Genomic DNA, 21,091 nt, shown 5'->3' on the forward strand with positions numbered 1-21,091 from the left:
TCCTTTTCTTATTTTTAGGCTTCAGAAACGAATTTCGGATCTGAACAACCTTTTCATCTTTCTGAATCTGAACATTTGAAGACTTTTGAACACAATCCTTAGGAGTTTGATAAATCTGAACATCTTGAATTATTGGCTTTTTGTAAGGAGTCATTCCTTCAAAAACATCTTCAGAACATAAGGAATCATCTGTTTGAGTTCCAATAGAATAGGATGTCTTTACTTTCACGATTTCCAAAGATTTTCTTTGAGATTCATCTTTAGAACAACTAGATTCGGATTGTGAAGCTTCTGAAAAACTTGAAACACTTGACTCCCCCTCAACAAGAACATCTGGACTCACTTTTTCTTCAGAAACTTAAAGAACAACATGAACTTCTTCTTTTTCTTTTTCAGCCCTTTTTATCTTCAACATCTATTTATGTTCCCGATCTAAATGTTCATATATAATACGATATTGTTCTACTATTCTCTCATTCTCTCTTAACTCACGGTGATTAACATATGAGTATTTAGATATTTTCTTATCAACAAGAAGATTATACAACTAAGGAATATCATTCAATATATATTGACCACTGATTTGAAACATGGTCACTTTGTTAACACCATAAATTGGTTTAGTAACCTTTAACCCAAGTTCTAAAATGGAGTTAAACAATAAATTTGTTTTATCCATTAGATCTTCAACAAATGATAGAACTTGAAGAAAGAGAAAGTAGATCTTCAATAAATTCGTTAATCTTTGGAGCGTGATACGTATGTATAGCTCTATACGGGGTTGACATCCCCACCTGCGGTTGCTAGCTACAACCTCGACCGATCAATCAAAGCAGGTGATAAGTGTCGACTATCATTACTACAACGTCCAATGAAGCGTTGTAAGAGGTACATTTAGTCACATAGCTTGGCTATAAGACTCAATATAAACATTAACTAAAAACTCTATTTCTTACTACAAACCATGGGCTAGGTTGTTCTCAAAACTATTTTAAGTATGGGTTTACTTATGCAAAGACACAACTTGGTTTCCAAAACATATTCAAAGTATTTTTACAAACATTGTTTTAAGTATGGTTATCTTACAAAACAATACTTTTTAGACTTTTTAAAAGTATCTTACTATTGTTAGCAGAAAAACCTATAACTCTCACCAACAATGGGTTGACTCTGAAACAACATGTATTCTGAGGGAATCAATAATTTCAAGCATTCAGACAATGGAATATCATGGATTGCAGGCAATTTAATATACTAGTTTTTCTTATGTTTGCCTATCCGTTATGGCAATTCATGTATTATTACTATCTATAAGAACCTTATATTCAAACCTAAAGATGGAACACAAATGTTGTTTTCTTTAAACTTGCATTTGTGATATATATATATATATATATATATTCTGTTTACCTATGATCTATGAACATAGTGGCACAGCCCGGCATGTTCCGCCGCCTCGGCCGCGGTTGTGACAATATATATATATATATATATATATATATATATATATATATATATATATATATATATATATATATATATATATATATATATATATATATGGCTAGGTTATTATATTCTAAATATCTATTGTGTGAAGGTAGGGTTGATTATGAACCAATCATTTTAGTTATTTTAAGAAAGTGATTAGTAAATATTATTGAGTAAAAAATAATCGAAAAATATCATCTAATTTCATTGTAAGGGTATTTTAGTCAATTAACATAACTTTAAAAAAAGAAAATTGCAGATGTAGGAATAATTAATTCTATTACCTTTAAAAAACTGAATTTTCTTGATAATAATTATATTAATTAGGATATTCTAAAAGAATGTGTTCATGATCATCTTGAAAAAAACATTATATTTTGACATGATATTGTAAACATATATTATCAAATTTAATAATTTTTAATGAATACAGATTTTATATGCAACGAAATTTAATATTTCAGAATCAGTATTTACATTCATTCTTAAAGAATACAATTATAAACATAAAATAGATGCATTTTGAAAGAATCAGTAATAGAATCAGTAATTACATTCAATCTTAAAGAATACAATTATGAACATAAATTACATTCATTCTGAAAGAATACGACTAATAACGGCTAACAATTACATTTATTCTTAAAAAGAATAAAACTGAGAATGGTTAAAAATCAAATAAAAAATTTTAAATCTAAGTAAAACACTAATACATTCTGAGAGTATATTGTCGCTAATCCATTATGACAGAATAACAAATCCATATTTGAAGAATACATTCTGCTAGAATACACTCTCATTCTCCATGTTTTTTTCTTTTCTTCTTCAAAACCTAAACCCACAAAGAAAACATAATCTACTTTTAAATACTAAAAATGTCATTACATATGTGAAACTAGACATTACCTTGTCAATTGCTTCATTATGAACATCCTTGAAATCATCATCCGATAACATTATACTCACGTGCAGCTGGACAACAACCAATTGGTGTAATACCAATAATCACAAACTTTCTTGTGTCCAGCTTGTACAAATTACGCCATTTTCACAGCATGTTTATACAGAAATTGATGAAAATTCGCCATAAAAAAATGCATATATAACACAACCTAGTGAAGATCTAATTCACCAAAAACTTATGAAATATTAAATTAATTTATATAAATCATTAGATGTGCAGTGTAGGTTTCAGTGAGCTTTAGCATAAATTTCGTGGGGCAAGGTGCATTATACAAACAAAAGCATGACAAGGATTTCACAACCATACACATGAATACTTTTTATTATTTCAAAAAGAAATAAATGAGTACATGAGACATGTCTAGTTAATGAACACTATCTAACACTCACTTAGAAATGAAGGTTACTTGATTTGTTAAAGAGCCCTTATCACAAAACCCTTATGTGTGTCAAACCACCTGTCATTTTCTAACCCCAGTGATAGTAATAATCAATGGATCCACAACAGAACTAGTTATTTACATTACATATGTGGATGGGATACAACTATACAAATACATAAGCTAATTAGATAGGAGTTGATATATGACTTTGCATAAACGTATGATATCTTGTAAAATGATGCAAAAATTTATGATTATTCAAATTATATTGTACAAGTATACCTTTTCTAGCCCAGATATTGATGATTGCCTAAGCTACTAATGACATAGTGGTTGGAAGCAGAGGGTGATGCAACTGCTCCTCCCATGAGTTATAAACTAGAACTGAAGCTATTATATAATACTTATTACTTATTATTATATACAACTCCAAGGAATAATAAACTAATAATGGTGATGCAACTGCTCATCCTATGAGTTGTAAACTAGAACTGAAGCTATTATATAATACTTATTACTTATTATTATATACAACTCCAAGGAGTAATAAACTAATAATGGTGATGCAACTGCTCATCCTATGAGTTGTAAACTAGAACTGAAGCTATTATATAATACTTATTACTTATTATTATATACAACTCCAAGGAGTAATAAACTAATAATGGTGATGCAACTGCTCATCCTATGAGTTGTAAACTAGAACTGAAGCTATTATATAATACTTATTACTTATTATTATATACAACTCCAAGGAGTAATAATTGTTACGTGAAAAATGGAACTGAATGTGATCTCTAAACTGTCAAATATTGGGAAGGAGACAACATACCTTTTCTATTGCCACACCCTTACTGTTTGAAAACCCTGAAACCAACCCACAAGAACAAGCATTCAAATTCGAAAGAAAGGAGAAAAGAATCGACCCCTAAAATAGATCACACTCTCACAATTCTGGTCTTCAAATACAAAAGAGCCAGCTTACTCAATCAAAATAGAAAAACTGAGATACTTCATATAATGAAAGCGAGAAATAAAAGATTAAAATAGGGATAAAGTGTACCTATAGTTTCTATATAGTTCTGAATTGGGATAATTCCACCCGTACTCGAGGTCCATAAACACGAGGAAGATGTGCTCAAGGTCCAAAAAAATGAAAAATGAAGAGTAAACAACGTCAATCGCGTAGGTGTGTCGCATGTCGCAGTTGAATGGTTGTGATTCTTGTCGTCGATATAGGAAGAAAAAGGGGAAAGAAGTCAAGAACGTAAAAAACTATAGTATTGTGTGATGATAACGAGATCTTGGCCCACAAATGAAGATATGAGGACGATAACCGATAGTAATACTTAAAGGGATCGGCGTAGTCGGCTATAGATAAAAAAAGGGGGAGAAATTAGGTCAATTAAACTAGCATTATTATACAGAGTATTTGTAGAAGTTAATTATGAAATTACTTAATTACCTTTATTTTATGTATTTTAATATTTTTTTTATTTTGATTTATCAACAATCAAACCTACATCTACACAATAGATACGTAGAACACATAAACCTATCTCTCTCTCTCTCTCCCTCTCTCTCTCTCTTTCTCTCTCTCTTTATATATATATATATATATATATATATATATATATATATATATATATATATATATATATATAGAGAGAGAGAGAGAGAGAGAGAGAGAGAGAGAGGTTCCGTTGAGATTTTGAAAAAAATAGAGATCTTGAGATTTTATTTCAGCTACATATTTTTCCTTTGCCGCTCTAGTGCTCCGGCGTACCGACGCTGCATAAGAATTATAATCATAAATGATTATTCATCATCGTCCGTTCTTTCTTCCCCCACTACCTTCCCCATTACCAGAACAGCCACCACCACTACCACCACATTTGCCACCAACCGAACCCACCACTGCTCCCTTTATCACATATACCACAGCCACCTCTGCCATCACCACCTCCTTTGCCACCAACCACTATAATTATTTATGATTACTTAATTTGTGAATATATATATATATATATATATATATATATATATATATATATATATATATATATATATATATTTGATTAGACATATATGTATAAACATGTATATTCATATATGATTATACCTCTCTGTCATATAATGATTCATCATCAGACATATGTCGTTGTCGGTATGTTGAAACGTTAGAGTGGAAAATAATAAATATGTGACTGAGGTAGTGATAGGCAGTTCCGTCCCGAACCCCCATGGGGGTCCCGTTAATATATTATATGTATTTATATATATTAATTAAATAAATATAATCAATAATTGCAATGGTTTTAAGTTTTCAAATGTCAAAAAATCATGTTTTTAAATTGTTAGTATAATGTTTTTGAAATGTGATAACATTTTTGTTTTTAACATGTAAATTATGTGGTGGGGGCGGGAGATGCAATCACCGCCCCGTTTGTCCCCGTTGACATACCTACTCAAAATCTCTATTTTTTTTTAATTTCAAGTGAACCCTCTCGTGCGTGCGTGCGTGCGTGTGTGTGTCTATATATATCTCTTTAGGTTTTTACTACAAATCTTTAGTTACTTTGACACTTTTCGTCCTTAAAGTCAAAATTTTTTATTTTAGCATAGAAAACACAAAAAAAAAAAACTTCTTTAAACTTTTGTCACCATATTTTCCCAACTTTGTCAACTTTCACACTATTGTCACAACATTTTTGGATTTTCTCCACCAGTATCCCTTCTTTTGGTTATTGTACATTTTGGGCATCTAATTTTAGAGGTTGTCGACTTTCTCCCCTATCTGTGGTGATTTACATTTTGAACACATATCTTCTAAAGTTTGCCGATTTTTCTCATATTACCCTAAAAGCAGCGTGGCCCCAAGTTCTTTACTAATTTATATGCTATGATTTAAATATAAATCTATCTAACATGATATTATCGGCGATGCAAGAAATCTTAAATCTATTTATTGACAGAAAATATGAAACATGCAACATGCAATGTTTTGTACTACAAACACTTGTACATTTTTCAACCGTAAGTTTTGTTGCAACTTCACCTCACTCCAATCATTTCACTCATTTTTCTGTCCAAATCTAATATATTGAAACTGTCCACGTCTAATAAATTGAAACTGATTTTCATTTATTATTACATATCTAAAATACTTAATCATAAATATAAAATAATAAACCATGTAAAATTGTTGACTTTACATAGTAATATCTTGAAGTGTTTGTTAACGAGTAATTCAATAAATTTGGATTTGAATATTATTATAGTTAAGGAGCGTATTTAGATATTTTCTAATGAAATATTTAGTAGGTTTTTATTGACAAAATGAATAACTGATTTTTCATATTATAAAGGTTAATGTAACATATATAGCTTTACTTTTTTAATTTGTTTTCTAAAAGTGTCTTATGTCTAGTGTCCTATGCAAAGTCTACCAAAATATTAACCCATCTATACAATTTCACCACCATACTATAAAATAAATTAAATCTTATAATTGTTTAATTATAATTTCAAGTTATATATTACCCTGTTTATACCACATTTTTTGTTATCCTCCCTAATAAATAAAAAACTTTTTGTCATTTGTCAAATTTTTATGTATTTGGACACATTTAATTTTGTGGTTAATTCTTAGAAATTAATTTTCACTTGTCATTTTGTGGTAATTTTTCATTTTCTTAATTACCTATCTAATTTTTAGGTTATAGAAAGTAATTAATGTGTCATTAATTTGTTTCGTTATATTTTCAAATTTTAATATGTTTCCTTCAATACATATAATTCAAAATTGACATGTTTCTTTTAAAGTTCATTGCCATTTTAGGCAAAATGATCTATATAAAAAAATCAAACTTTGTTGCTTTTTATTGACAAACTAAAAAAATATTATATGGTCAAAATATAATTATTTTTATAGTAGTTTGTTTTATTAGTATAAATTGAATTATTTATTTATTCATTATTTTGTTTGTATATATATTTTGAAATTAAAAAAATACTTAATGTTTACACTTTGATATTTAATGTTTTCTATAAAAAATGTATTTAAAGTTTATATCTTCATATTTTTTTTAATCAACCTGTATAGTACACGGGTTTCACACCTAGTATACTAATAAAAACAAAATATTATTTTCAATAAACTATACCATTAAATAGTGTTTATTTTTAGCTTTATATATGAATTCCTATTAAATATGCATTGAGAACTAAAAATATAAAAAGAAATGTATTTATAAACCTTCAAAAGGACTAGACTATTTTGAAACAATAACTAAAAAAAGTGGACTATTCCTTGTCCAACCCCAGAATCGTCATAAAATGACCAAAGACTTGTAGCCTTGATGATTTACTACATAGGCTTCCGTTTTATACAAACTAGATAAATTAGGTTGCTCGGTGTTGAATCGAGAATGTACTCGGTGATCTCGGCGAACACCGGGCCGAGTCCTCGGCATGCCGAACTCGGCTCGGCAACTCGGCGATGGTTCACCGATGAGAGATATTGTATTTTTTTTACCCATTAATTACTCAAACTCTTTTTTTCAAAAATTACATTCTTTCCAAAAAATACCCAATTTGAAAAATATAACCGTTTTTTTTTTTAATTTCAAATTTTAAACCCTCTATTTTCAACTATGAATACCTTCATCATTATTCACTCGTCACCCCATTTAAATCCGCTTAATTCTATTCTCTTCACTTTCTTATTTTTCCATTTTTTTTTCCACACCTCATCACTAAAAATGGCTATTGTTTAGCCGAAGAAGAGATCTTACTTGCTCGTTCATGAATTTTTTTTTGGTTAGGGATGTTTTGTTTGACATATTTACGCGTGTCGGGGTTTCCGCTAAGAAAGAGACACCTGTTAATTTCTTGACTGACCCGCCAGAAGGAAGGTCAACTCTCAGACCGGCTGAAATTTTGATTTTTGGAAGGGTCGGAGGGAAACACGCATGTGTGGACCTGATACGCGTATCCCCACTCGTGGGCTTGAGGGCTGGGGGTTTCACGGCGGGACAGACTGCTTTAAAAGCAGCTACAGACAAAGTCACCAAACATGAGAAATCGTGCATGGAAAATAAACACGTGTTCATACCATTTGCATTGATACGTTTGGTTTCCTCGCGCCGGATGCGGTAGAGATTCTTAATAGAGTACAACGGATCATGCATAGCAATGTTATATCCTTAGATCTTCGGATGTAGTCTTTAAAAGAATTAGTTTTACCATACAAAAAGGCTTAGCGGCGCAACTTGTTGCCCGTTTTCCATCTCACTCATTGTACGATGATAATTAAATGAGCAATGAATGTTTATATTTATATTAAAAAAAAGGCTTCATGGATTGATGTAGCAGAAGATCCAAACCAGAATGACAACCTTGCGACTACTTTTTGGAGTAGAGTCGCCGACATATACAACCGTCAAGCGCTCAAGCCCTTCAAACTTGAAGAAAAGATGGATTTTGTCATAAAAGCCCTTAAGTTTTCAAGAAATGTTTGGTTTTACCCTTTGATAACTTCACTACTAGAAAAACAGCCTTTTACAACGCGCGAAACATGACATGCACGGATTTATGATACGTAAAAGTGTGTGTCCTAAAAATAATGTCAGCTCCCTCAAAATTTGAAGGATTTAGGACGCGCATTTTTGCGTGCCCTAAAATAAGTGTCAAAAAAAAGGAAAAAAGAAAACATGGAGGGCACCTAACAAATATGTGTGTCGTGCAGAGGTGTCACTTTATAATATTTTTAGAAAAGGCACGTCCATTATTTTTTTTAGCAAACTAGGGTTTTTTTAACAAAACGCACATCCATGTATTCTTGAGCACAAAATCGCGATTTTAAGGTTTTTTCACACATCCCCTGGTTCGAGCTCAGTTTATCCATTGCTCTCTCTCAAAACATCGACCAACGTTTGAGATGGTGGCTTAAGGGAAGGAGGAGGGCGACGACGGTGAACAAAGTTGACCTTCTTCTACAGATCTCACAAAATCCTTCAAAAAATCGGATAAGGATATTAATCAAATTTGTCGCAAGTACCCTTTCCTTCCTTTCCTCTTCTGCTCAACCTTCTCTTTACGTGCGTGAACCCTCAACGTGTATCGACTTACAAAAAAGGGCCTCCGGTTTAGAAAGAAAAAAACGAAGCATGCTCCCTTTCTTCCTACCTTGCACTCCTGTAGTCATATCGTCCTCTCACCTTTGCACTTCTGGTTCTTGTTCGACGGTCGTACATTTAGACATTGTTGGTAGACCGATCAAGGCCATCCACCGATGGGTAGACCCTCATACCACCCATCTCTGGCCACAACTCCTTCTCCCATTCTTCCTGCCCTCTGTGACGATTCTCCCCCAACCAGTATCTTACATTTCATTAAGATGATGGTTTACACTTGAAATCATACATGAAGTCGAACTTTTTTGGGCTCTTATTCCTTGTCAAATTAATTTATATAGAAGCAATTGTGGGTACCCAATCGTCCTGGTCGCGATCGAGAAGTAAAATCAGAACCGCGTTGCTGGTGGGTACCAGATCGACCATGGTCAATCAGCCGAGTCTTCGTATCAGGTTCATATTCTACTATTAGGTTATTCTTCCATTAAAGAACTTGCTATGCTTAGATCGTTGATAATTTTTGTTTCTTTTTTTATGAATATGTTTTCATTGATTGAGGTTTTGAGTTGACCGCTTACTGTTGTCATATTGAAAAGCTATTATCTGTACATAATGTGATATAATATACTTGCAAAACCTTTTAATTAACCTAAGAATTCACAATTGTCTTCTATTAAGTGCTTTAATCTTGAAAACCATTATCTGTCATAACTAGCTTTGAGGACACTTTGTTCCCAATCCCAATCTGTTATTCCATTCAAATTGTTCTCGGTTGCAACTATTTACCCAAATTTCAACATTTTATTGTTTTGATTCTCAGCTCTTCAGATTCAGGAAGTCCAATTATTAAATACATCATCAAATGCCATAGATACATCATCGGCGAACCCTTAATAAGTGGCGTCTCTGGTGGAAATAAAAGGTGAATATGAGGTTGTTGCTGTTGATGGCTTCAAATCAAAGTCGTTCCTTGAGCTGCCTAAAGTGGACCAACAACTAAAGTTGAAAGAACGTCTAAAGAAATACTGTCAAAAGGTATATAATTTTTTATGTTATAAACTTTAAATTTTATGTGACATGACATATCAACATTTATCATAACATTTAGTGATGCATGTGTTACATGCGTATAAACGAGTGCTTGAGAAGCCACATACTGAAACTAGAGAAGCAGAAATTTCCATGCGTGAAAATGCATTTCATGTTAATACTGTCAGATGGCAAGCATTTAACTAATTTTGCAAATTAGACTGATAATATAATTGTCTGTATTTGTTTTTATAACATGTTATTTTTGTGCTTTATAGTTTTCGTATTAGAAGATATGAATACAAAGGACTTAATAAATTATGGAAAGGGAAGTTGTCAGAAGCAAAAGCTAGTGGAAATCCTATTAAGATCCAAGAAGCTCAAGTAATTTTATCTTCATTAAAACATCTTATACTGTAGTAAATAATAATAATTGTTGGTGCTTAGGGATTTTATTTATTTTTTATTAATATTGCAGGATATGGTGGTTCTTTATGATTCTCTTCAGCTGGCTCATAAATGTATTTGGAATATGCGCAAGTATGTTTTTTACACTAATTTTCATTTTGTACATATTGATTTTGTATTTTATTATTTAATATAAAAATAAAATGATGTTGTTACAGAGGTGCAAGATTGTATTCAATGGAAATGGATGGAGTTGTTACATATACTGGTGCAAAAATAATCCAGAATGCCCATGAACTTGTTAAAATTTGGAAAACCACTAGAATTAGACACAGATGGTATCTGGTGTGTTTTTTCAGGGTCATTCCCGGAAAACTTTACCCTTAAATTTAAGTATCCTCTTTTTCATACCTACTTATTCATTTGGAAAATGATCATCATGATTTGATGTTGACAGTTATGCCCTTTTATGAAAATTTGATCACAGATACTCAAAGAAGAAGTTTACAATCTCATATGCATGTGTTATACTCAATGTTGATGTGGCAAGAAACAACACAAATGACCAATACCAGGTTGGATAAATCCTCTTTTTATATTTTGTATAGCTTATTAGAAATATATATTGTACAAACTACAAACATCTTATTTTCTATTTTTTCATCAGACTCTCGAAGATCCTATCAACAGAACATACATAACACACATTGAATGCTCAATTGAATTTGAAGTGGATGGACCATATAAGGTAAACTATGTGAATCCCAAAAGTGACCTCATATTTTGACAGTTATTAGTTTTTAATCATGATATTTATTGTGAATGTAGGCAATGATTCTCCCTACTTCTAAAGAAGAGGATAAATTGATTAAAAAAATGTATGTTGTCTTTAATGACGATGGTATCCTTTCTGAGCTTAAAGGTTTTTAGATAAAGAGATGGGGTGAACTAAAGCTCATTAAAGTTGTCCAAGTACACTCTGCTTCTCTAACAAACTTGTTTGACTTTATGGTTTTTTTCACATTGACTTTTGTGTATTTTATTCATAATTCTTGATATACTTCTCTTTTCAGGCTGAGCTCTTTGACAAATTCCTTCACGGGTCAACTTTAGTGGAATGCTATTCTGCAGTTTCTTCTGTTGCAAACCGCTAGCTTGATCTTCTAGATGTATGTAAATTGTAAACCAAACTTCATTGTTGCCATTTTTGGTGATTCCTTAATTCGTTTTCTTCACACTTTTCTACCATGTTTTTGTTATGTTTTCCATTTTTTCTTTTGTTAACGAGAAAGAGAAAACAAGAATACATTTTTTTCAAAATTGCAGGAAATAACAGCATATGTTACTCTTTTTACATGTAATAACATTATACTTATATATTTTATTGACGATAGCAACATACTTACATTTTTGTATACATAAGAACAATGTACTTATAATTCCTTAATAAAATATAAATACACTTACCTTTTTTAACAGTAGTAGATATAGGTTTTCTATTTTTCTCTCTTTTCTTTTCTAATGATCAAAGTTCTTGTTTTTAATATCAGTTGCCCTGTTCTTTTTTTATACTTGATGCACCTTTTATTTACAAACTTGGCCTGTGCGTACTCCAAGGCCTGTTGCTTCCAAGCTTGCTGTTGATACCCCTCTTCTTACTGGACAGGTAAGTTTCAAATCTTTTATGTTATTGCAGATTAATCCCTGGTTGCATGTTTTTGTAATTTTTATTTTTTATTTATTTTTATGTCAGCGCGTCCTTGATGTCCTTTTCCCTTCGGTGCTTGGTGGCACATGTGCCATTCCTGGTGCATTTGGCTGTGGGAAAACTGTTATCAGTCAAGCTCTATCCAAGGTATATTATTTTGTCAGTTACTCATTCTAAATATTACATGCTGAAACTATTATTATTATTATTATAATTATTATTATTATTATTATAATTATTATTATTATTATTATTATTATATTCACTCCCACCATTAATTGTTATGAAGTACTCAAATTCGGACACTGTTGTGCCCGTTAGTTGTTGAGAAAGAGAAAATGATGTTGTGTGTTTGTTTATATATATATATATATATATATATATATATATATATATATATATATATATATATATATATATATATATATATATATGTTCAGGTTCATTTGAGACCATGCTAATTTTGTGAGACCGTGAGACCAAATCTAAAAATAATTTTAAAATGCAAAATAAAAGGAAAAATCCAAAAATTCTTTTTTTAATTATTATTTTCGGAACTTTAATTACCTAAAAAAAATAAAAAATAATAAAAAAATAATAAAAATAATAAAAAAAATTACCGTTTTTTTTTTTTAATATACGTGAAATATTCTAATAGAATATTACACTGTAAATATTCTAATGTGATTTTTAGAATGTTAGAATATTGTATTAGATTTTTCAGATATGTAAAATATTATAATATTCTACTAGAATATGTAAAAAAAATGTATTATTTATTTATTTATTTTTTATTTTTTTTGGAATTTTTTTATTTTTATTTTTTGGAAATTATAAATTCTGAAAATAATATTTGAAATTTTTTTTTTCGAAAATTTTCAATTATTTTGCATTTTAAAAATGTTTTTTTTATCTACTAAATGAGTGGCTAGGATTGCGTCTCACGGTCTCACAAAGTTAGGCCGTCTCACATGAACCTAACCCTATGTGAATTTTTATTATTTATACAAACTGTGCAGGTTCTGATGGACTTTCCTCAATTGACAGTAGCATTACCTGATGGGCGTGAAGAGTCTGTTATGAAACGTACAACACTTGTGGCCAACACCTCTAACATGCCTGTTGCTGCTCGTGAGGCTTCAATCTATACAGGTAAAATGAATTCTTAGAGTAACAAATTTGGTGTTTATGATTCTAATTAATTTGTTATGCTCTTATTTATGTCCTTATTAATGATACCCCATTCATCAACTTTGATGTATCAAGTTGCCTGTGTTTTCCTTGTCATATATGATTTTTGGAAGAGTGTGAAATGAGGAATGGGCATGGTTGTGTTCTTTATGCACAGTGCTTCTTACTTCAAAAACAATGCTATTACCATGAGCAAAGATTGTCGATGTTATGTACTTTGAGGAGTATCTGATAATCTTAATTTTAATCTGGTTGCAATGCGACAGGTATCAGGACCAGTTTCATTGCAGACAGAATGGTTGGTGTTGCTATGTATGAACTTGTCAGTGTTGGACATGCCAATCTTATTCGAGAGATTATTCATTTGGAAGGAGATTTTGCTACAATCCAAGGTATTTTGGTCTTCTCTCTCTCTCGCACACACACACACAAACACACATGCATACACAACATGAAGGATCTTGAAGTTTCTACACATTGAGAATAAAGTGTCCATTGTATTTCAGTTTATGAAGAGACAGCTGGATTGACTATGAATGATCTTGTTTTATGGACACACAAGGTATTTATTGCATATTGTAACTTGCTTTAAGATGTTGATAATCTGGAAATCAATTGCACTAACCTCTTCACTTACCTTCAGCCTCTGTCAGTGGAGTTGGGTCCAGGATTCTTGGGGAGCATATTTGATGGTATTTAGGTTTGTAATATTTTTTTTTCTCTTGTTGATGATTTAAAAGTTGTTACACTTATTGCACAACAAATCTTTAATCTTTCTAATAGCTTCTTACTCTACTTATATATACCTTTTATCAACTCATTTCTTTAGAGGCCTCTGAAGACTATTGCAAAAATATCAAATGATGTGTACATCCCACATGGTGTATCTGTCCCATCACTTGACGATGACATCCTTTGGGAATTTCAACCCAAAAAATTAGGTGATTTACAGTTATAAAGTTTCCCAGAGGTTTCATCTTCATGTTCATGCTGTTGGTGTAATCCAGAAAGTTTGGGGACCATTTATGTTTATTTCATTTGTGTTTGTTTCAGTTTATTTACGTAGGAAGTTGTCAAAAGCCATGTTGGCCATTTTCCCTTTTCTTTAGGAAGTAGTAATCAAGTGGTTTCATGTTTCCACATTTCTAGATGATTAGTAGCTTAAGTAGCATGTAACGTTCCAGTTTTTTAGAGAGAAGATAATTAGAAAATTGCCTCAAAATACTCTCCATCTTTGCTCTGTTTTGCTGTTTAAACAGGGGCCTGCAACAATACTTGGTATCAGAGCAAATCTGGTATATGCCCAAGTATCAACCACGAGTGACAGAGATGACGGGAAACAACAATGACAAAGATGGTTCTATCACTTTACACTACCCCATGCTCTCGAGAAGTAATTATGCTTCTTGGGCAAGCAAAATGAAAGTCTTCATGCAGGCTCAAGGTGTTTGGGAGGCAGTAGAACCAAGAACAGCCAATACAGTCATTGAAGTCCGGAAAGATAAGATGGTAATGGCGGCTTTCTACCAGGGTATTCCAGAAGATATGCTCCTATCGTTGGCAGAAAAGCAGACAGCAAAGGAGGCATGGGAAACTCTGAAAACGATGTATCTAGGGGCTGATCGGGTGAAGACGGCTAGGGTTCAGACGTTGAAGACTGAACTTGAATGATGAGCATGAAGGAGTCAGAAACGGTAGATGAGTTTGCTGCCAAAGTCACGAACATAGTTAGCAACGTTCGTGCCTTAGGAGAGACAATGGGAGAGGCATACGTGGTCAAGAAGTTGCTTCGGGCAGTACCTAACAAGTTTGTGCAAATCGCATCCACCATAGAACAATTTGCTGATCTAGAAACTATGACAGTTGAGGAGGTCATAGGGAGACTAAAAGCACATGAGGAACGGGTGCGAGGTCAAAGCGACTCTAACGAAGGAAAGTTACTCCTGACACATCAGGAGTGGCTTGAAAAAACGAAGAAGAAGAAGGATGAAGGCCAGAAATCATCACAACGGGACTCCAGGAAACACAATCCCGGTTCACATGGTCGTAGGAGAGGCCGGGGGAGAGGTAACTCAAACCGTGGGGGTCATCGTGGTGGAGCTTCACAGTCGAGTCGCGATGGAGGACGGAACGCAACAAGCCGAGACAAAAGCACAGTGGTGTGTTACAACTATCAAGAACAAGGCCATTATGCAGCAGAGTGCAAGAACCCACGAAAGGAAAGGTTTCAGGAAGCCAATTTGATGCAGGGATTTGATGACCAAGAACCTGCCCTATTATTATCTGCATACAGTAAGAGTGAAGTGCATGAAGAGGTGTATTTGAATGAAAAGCGGGTGACTCCAAATCTGAAAACAAATGGCTATGAAGCTACAAAATCCAAGATATGGTACTTAGATAATGGGGCCAGCAACCACATGACAGGAGAGGAAGAAAAGTTTCGTGAGATAAACAAGACAATAAAAGGGTACGTTCGTTTTGGAGATGGCTCAAAAGTGAGAATAGAAGGAAAGGGTTCGATTCTTTTCCAATGCAATAATGGAGAACAAAGATTACTAAGTGAGGTGTACTACATCCCAAGCCTATGTAACAATATCATAAGCTTGGGTCAACTGGCAGAAACCGGTGACAGAATTGCGATGCTTGGGTCGTTCTTATGGATTCACGATCAAACCGGAAGATTACTCATGAAGTTGAAACGATCAGAAAATAGGCTGTACAAAATTGCATTGGAAGAGGTGAAGGGTGTATGCTTGCTGGGAGAAGGAAGACAACAAGATTGGCTATGGCATGCAAGACTTGGGCACGTGAATTTCACTGCCCTTAAACTAATGTCAGAGAATGAAGTTGTACATGGTTTGCCACGAATCATCCATCCTTCTCGCCCTTGTGAGTGGTGCTTGGCTGGAAAGCAAACAAGGACACCATACCCACAACAAACCTCGTACAAAGCAAGCAAGAAACTCGAGCTGGTTCACGGAGATCTTTGTGGCCCCATCACACCTGCAACGCCATCAGGGAATAGGTATTTTCTACTTCTTGTTGACGACTTTAGTCGTGTGATGTGGATATACCTGATGAAGACAAAGGATGAAACCTTTGATATCTTCAAGAAATTTCGGGCCCTAGTAGAGAATGAAACAGGTGAAAGAATGTAAACATTCAGAACTGATCGTGGTGGTGAGTTCACGTCTAAAGACTTTACCAATTACCACTTACTGTGAGGCAACTGGTCTAAAGAGACACCTCACAGCACCGTTCTCCCCACAGTAGAATAGGGTAGTAGAGAGAAGAAACAGGACGGTGGTTGAAATGGCAAGAACAATGCTGAAACACATGAGAGTTCCTGAAACCTTGTGGGGGGAAGCTGTGAGACATGCTGTCTATGTACTGAACCGCGTGACAACCAAAGCACTGAAAGAAAAAACACCGTATGAGGCATGGTCTGGAAGAAAACCAAATCTGGAGCACCTGAAGGTATTTGGCTGCATAGCTCACACAAAAGTTGTAAGAGGGCATTTAAGGAAACTCGAAAACAGAAGCAAACCATTGGTGTACTTGGGAACGGAGCTTGGAAGCAAAGCCTATCATTTACTTGACCCCGACACCGGAAGAATTTGTGTAAGTCGTGATGTCTGCTTCGAGGAAGATAGAGAATGGTCATGGAGCAACTCAGTCAAGTTTAAAGATAACCTTGGTGTGCCGTTTGTGATTGAAGGGTACGGTGATGATTTTATAAGCCAAGAACAAAACGATGGATCTTTTAATGGGGAAGGTAGCAGCCACTTGAGAAATGTAACCTACGAAGACATCTCACAACAGAGCCCAATTCAACAAGCCCATGATGAAGAATACTCTGACTCAGTGGACCTAGCCCAAGAGAGTCCCCATAACAGCCCATTACCATTGACAGAAGAAAACCCTACCACACCCAACAGCTCAACGGGTTCAAACACTACCTCATCGGAATCAACAGGAGGCGGAGCCCCAAAAAGATACAGGAGGTTGTCAGACATTTACAGACAGGAGGATGAACTGTTACTTACAGCTGACCATGAGGAACCAGAATCATACGCTCAAGCCAGTAAAGAAAGCAAGTGGGTGAAAGCAATGGAAGAAGAATTGTCTGCAATAGAAAGAAACAACACATGGGAGTTAGTTAAACTGCCACGTGATCGAAGACCCATTGGTCTCAAATGGGTCTTTAAAGTGAAACGAGACCCTCTTGGTAATATTCTGAAGCACAAGGCCAGGTTAGTAGCTAAGGGTTACGTTCAAAAGCAAGGCGTTGATTTTGACGAGGTATTTGCTCCTGTGGCTCGTTTGGAGACAGTGAGAATAATCTTGGCTCTCGCAGGTATCAATGGGTGGCTTGTTCACCACCTGGATGTGAAATCAGCCTTCCTACATGGCAAGTTAGAAGAGGAGGTATTTGTATCCCAACCTGAAGGATTCGTGCAGAAAAACAAACAGGAGATGGTGTATAAGCTATCTAAAGCCTTGTATGGACTCCGTCAAGCCCCCCGGGTATGGAACGAACGGCTAGATAAACACCTAAAGCTGCTTGGGTTCGTTAGATGTGCTCATGAATACGCAGTGTACACAAGGAAAACAGGTAATAACTCATTGATTGTAGGGGTCTACATTGATGACCTTATCGTCACAGGAGGAAGCAAGGAAGAAGTTGAACTCTTTAAGAAGGATATGAATCAAGAGTTTGAGATGAGTGACCTGGGGTTGCTGTCATATTACCTGGGAATTGAAGTATCACAAGAGCTGCGTGGAATAAGCTTAAAACAGGAGGGGTATGCAAGAAAACTATTGGAAAAGGCAGGCATGCTAGATTGCAACCCAACAGAGACCCCAATGGAGAATAACCTGGAGCTCACCAAGGATGAGAGTGGAAAACCTGTGAATGCCACTGAATATAGAAGCATAGTGGGAGGGCTGAGATATCTGTGCCACACACGACCTGACATCTCCTATGCTGTTGGAGTTGTAAGTCGCTTCCTAGAAAGGCCCACCGAACAACACAATCAGGCAGTGAAAAGAATCCTAAGGTACATAAAGGGAACCCTCAACCTTGGTTTGGTGTACACACGAAGCAAAGAAAAGAAGCACATAATTGCATACTCTGATAGCAATCATGCAAGGGATGTGAATGATAGGCGAAGCACAAGTGGCATGGTATTTTACTTGAACAAAAATCTGGTGAGATGGAGCTCTCAAAAGCAACAGTGTGTTGCACTTTCGTCATGCGAGGCGGAATTCATGGCTGCAAACTTGGCAACATGCCAAGGAATATGGGTCCGGAGACTTGTTCAAGAAATAACAGGTGAAAAGTTGGGTCCAGTGACAATACTCATTGATAACAAGTCCACACTCGAATTGGTCAAACATCCAGTCTTCCATGGACGCAGCAAACATAAAGACACACGCTTTCACTTCATTAGAGACTGCATTGAACGAGGAGACGTCATTGCTAAGTTTGTTGCAAGTGTGGAACAGCAAGCTGATATTCTCACTAAGCCACTGGCAAAGAACAAGTTCAAGGAAATGAGGAACATGCTTGGAATGAAGAGCATCTAGCATTCTGGATTAGGGGGAATTTGTTGGTGTAATCCAGAAAGTTTGGGGACCATTTATGTTTATTTCATTTGTGTTTGTTTCAGTTTATTTACGTAGGAAGTTGTCAAAAGCCATGTTGGCCATTTTCCCTTTTCTTTAGGAAGTAGTAATCAAGTGGTTTCATGTTTCCACATTTCTAGCTGATTAGTAGCTTAAGTAGCATGTAACGTTCCAGTTTTTTAGAGAGAAGATAATCAGAAAATTGCTTCAAAATACTCTCCATCTTTGCTCTGTTTTGCTGTGTAAAACAGGGGCCTGCAACAATACATGCATATATTTATTAGTTATAATTTGATGGTTTGGTGCCAGGTGAGAGGGAGACCTTGTGACAGGTGGCGATCTATATGTTGTAAGTCATAATATTCTTGATTGTTTATAGAAATACAAGAGTACTTTTATACATAATCATTGGGTGTTTACTTTCTTCTCATTTATTTATATGCAGACTGTATTTAAGAATAGTCTAGTGGAACATCACATTTCTTTACCTCCTGATGCTATGGGAAAGATAACCTACGTTGCACTAGCTGGTCATTATTCATTAAAGGTCTATACTTTATAACAAATAACATGATTTGATTTATCATCCAAATTATATAAAGTTTTCATCTTGAGACTTGTTTCAACTAACACTTAACTTGTTCAGGACACTTACTTTGGAGCTTGAATTCCAAGGTGTCAAAAAGCAATTCACCATGCTCCAGGTTTTCTATTTCTCTTTTTTCTAATGATTAACAATTAATTTTTTTAATATCAGTTGCCCTGTTTTTCTATACTTGATGCACCTTTTATTTGCAGACTTGGCATGTAAGTACTCCAAGGCCTATTGCTTCCAAGCTTGCTGCTGATACCCCTTTTATTACTGGACAGGTAAGTTTCGAATCTTTTATGTTATTGCAGATTAGTCCCTGGTTGCATGTTTTTGTAATTTTGTAATTTTTTATTTTTTTTATGTTAGCATATCCTTGATGCCCTTTTCCTTTCTGTGCTTGGTGGCACATGTGCCATTCTTGGACAGATAACTTACTGTTAAAGAATATGTTAATATGCAATTTTTTTATAATAGAAACAATATGAAAATTTTTTATCAGTTCGGGGGTGGAAAAGTTGAGTACGCAGCTGATGATATCGATGAAATACATGAAGAATGGTCGGAGTTTGTTAAAGGCTTCATTTATCGGTGGTATTTTGTATCTGCAAAACAATATTTTGGTTAACAGTGAAATGCTAGGTATGGTCTTTTGACATGTGGTGTAATGCTTGGTATGGTATTTTGACATGTGGTGTACATGTTTTTGTTAACTTTGTGTAATGTTACTTAGGTAACTTGACAACCTGACATGTAATGTTGTTAGGTAACTGGTTTGACGTTTAGATGAAGTTGAATGTTTTCGTATATATATTTGTTTTTTTATTATGTGTATTCACGTTGTAAATGTGTGTCGTAAATGCACGTCGTAAAGGTGTATAGTCACTGGCAGCTGGAATTTATGACATGCAAATGTGTTTCATCTTCGTTTATCACAGTAGATTTAATGATAGGCATTGTGAGAAGTAAAGGCGCGTCGTAATATTACGACACGCAATAGCGTGTCGTATTCCTTTATGACAGGGGCTTCCTTGATACGCATTGCGTGTCATAAACGCGCGCGTCGTAAGGTTACGACACGCAAATGCGTGTCGTCTTCCTTTATGACAGGGCCTTCCTTGATACGCATTGCGTGTCGAAAAGGAACGTCGCAAATGTGCGTCGTAAATAGACGATGCGCAAAAGTGTGTCATTTTTCGTTATGACAGGGCCTTCCTTGACACGCATTTGCGCGTCGTCTAAGCGTTTTACGACACGCATTGCGCGTCGTAAAAGACTGTTTTTCTAGTAGTGCTTTTAGGTTCATTAATGCCGAAAATTTACCTAAATTTTTGCATGGTTACCCTTCAATCAAGTTACCCGGTTCTGCAGTCGGTTAACAAGAAACGTTTACCGCCACATACGTGCACCGCCACATAGGCATTGGGGGTCCGACGAAGCGCCACTTAGGCGCTGATGTGGCAGTCCACATCATAGGTCTCACCAACAAACGAACTAACCGGTAGGTTGGAACTCCTTTTGCGTCTTAAATGTCTGATAACTTATATCACACTTAACGCTGAAA

At 34.6% G+C, this 21,091-nt stretch overlaps 1 protein-coding gene and 1 long non-coding RNA gene across 4 annotated transcripts; one reads left to right on the plus strand and one right to left on the minus strand.

Annotated features, from left to right (window-relative positions):
- Window positions 1-2,106: 2,106 nt before the first annotated feature.
- Window positions 2,107-4,188, minus strand: LOC145167737 (uncharacterized). The gene is made up of 3 exons (XR_013741392.1): window positions 3,901-4,188; window positions 2,398-3,704; window positions 2,107-2,323 (listed from the first exon to the last, which is right to left on the minus strand). It is a non-coding gene; the product is annotated as an uncharacterized LOC145167737 (long non-coding RNA).
- Window positions 4,189-10,057: 5,869 nt separating this feature from the next.
- LOC145167738 (V-type proton ATPase catalytic subunit A-like) lies at window positions 10,058-20,302 on the plus strand. 3 transcript variants are annotated; one of them, XM_079086974.1, is made up of 19 exons: window positions 10,058-10,194; window positions 10,282-10,387; window positions 10,482-10,543; window positions 10,630-10,986; window positions 11,079-11,159; window positions 11,240-11,383; window positions 11,485-11,580; window positions 12,029-12,077; window positions 12,165-12,266; window positions 13,139-13,271; window positions 13,577-13,702; window positions 13,817-13,872; window positions 13,954-14,010; window positions 14,140-14,251; window positions 19,248-19,287; window positions 19,384-19,485; window positions 19,585-19,642; window positions 19,737-19,808; window positions 20,030-20,302. In XM_079086974.1, coding segments are annotated over exons 7-13 (525 nt in total). In that variant the 5' UTR covers window positions 10,058-10,194; window positions 10,282-10,387; window positions 10,482-10,543; window positions 10,630-10,986; window positions 11,079-11,159; window positions 11,240-11,383; window positions 11,485-11,578; the 3' UTR covers window positions 14,140-14,251; window positions 19,248-19,287; window positions 19,384-19,485; window positions 19,585-19,642; window positions 19,737-19,808; window positions 20,030-20,302. The 3 variants fall into 3 exon arrangements, with proteins under 3 accessions (XP_078943100.1, XP_078943099.1, XP_078943101.1); XM_079086973.1 differs by lacking the exon at window positions 14,140-14,251; XM_079086975.1 differs by lacking the exons at window positions 13,577-13,702; window positions 13,817-13,872; window positions 13,954-14,010; ... (4 more) ...; window positions 19,737-19,808; window positions 20,030-20,302 and having other exon boundaries at window positions 11,962-12,077; window positions 13,167-13,260.
- Window positions 20,303-21,091: the final 789 nt, after the last annotated feature.

Source organism: Lactuca virosa, chromosome 3 (assembly GCF_052849685.1).
Source record: "Lactuca virosa cultivar CGN04683 chromosome 3, Lactuca_virosa_CGN04683_v6, whole genome shotgun sequence".
Taxonomy (NCBI): domain Eukaryota; kingdom Viridiplantae; phylum Streptophyta; class Magnoliopsida; order Asterales; family Asteraceae; genus Lactuca; species Lactuca virosa.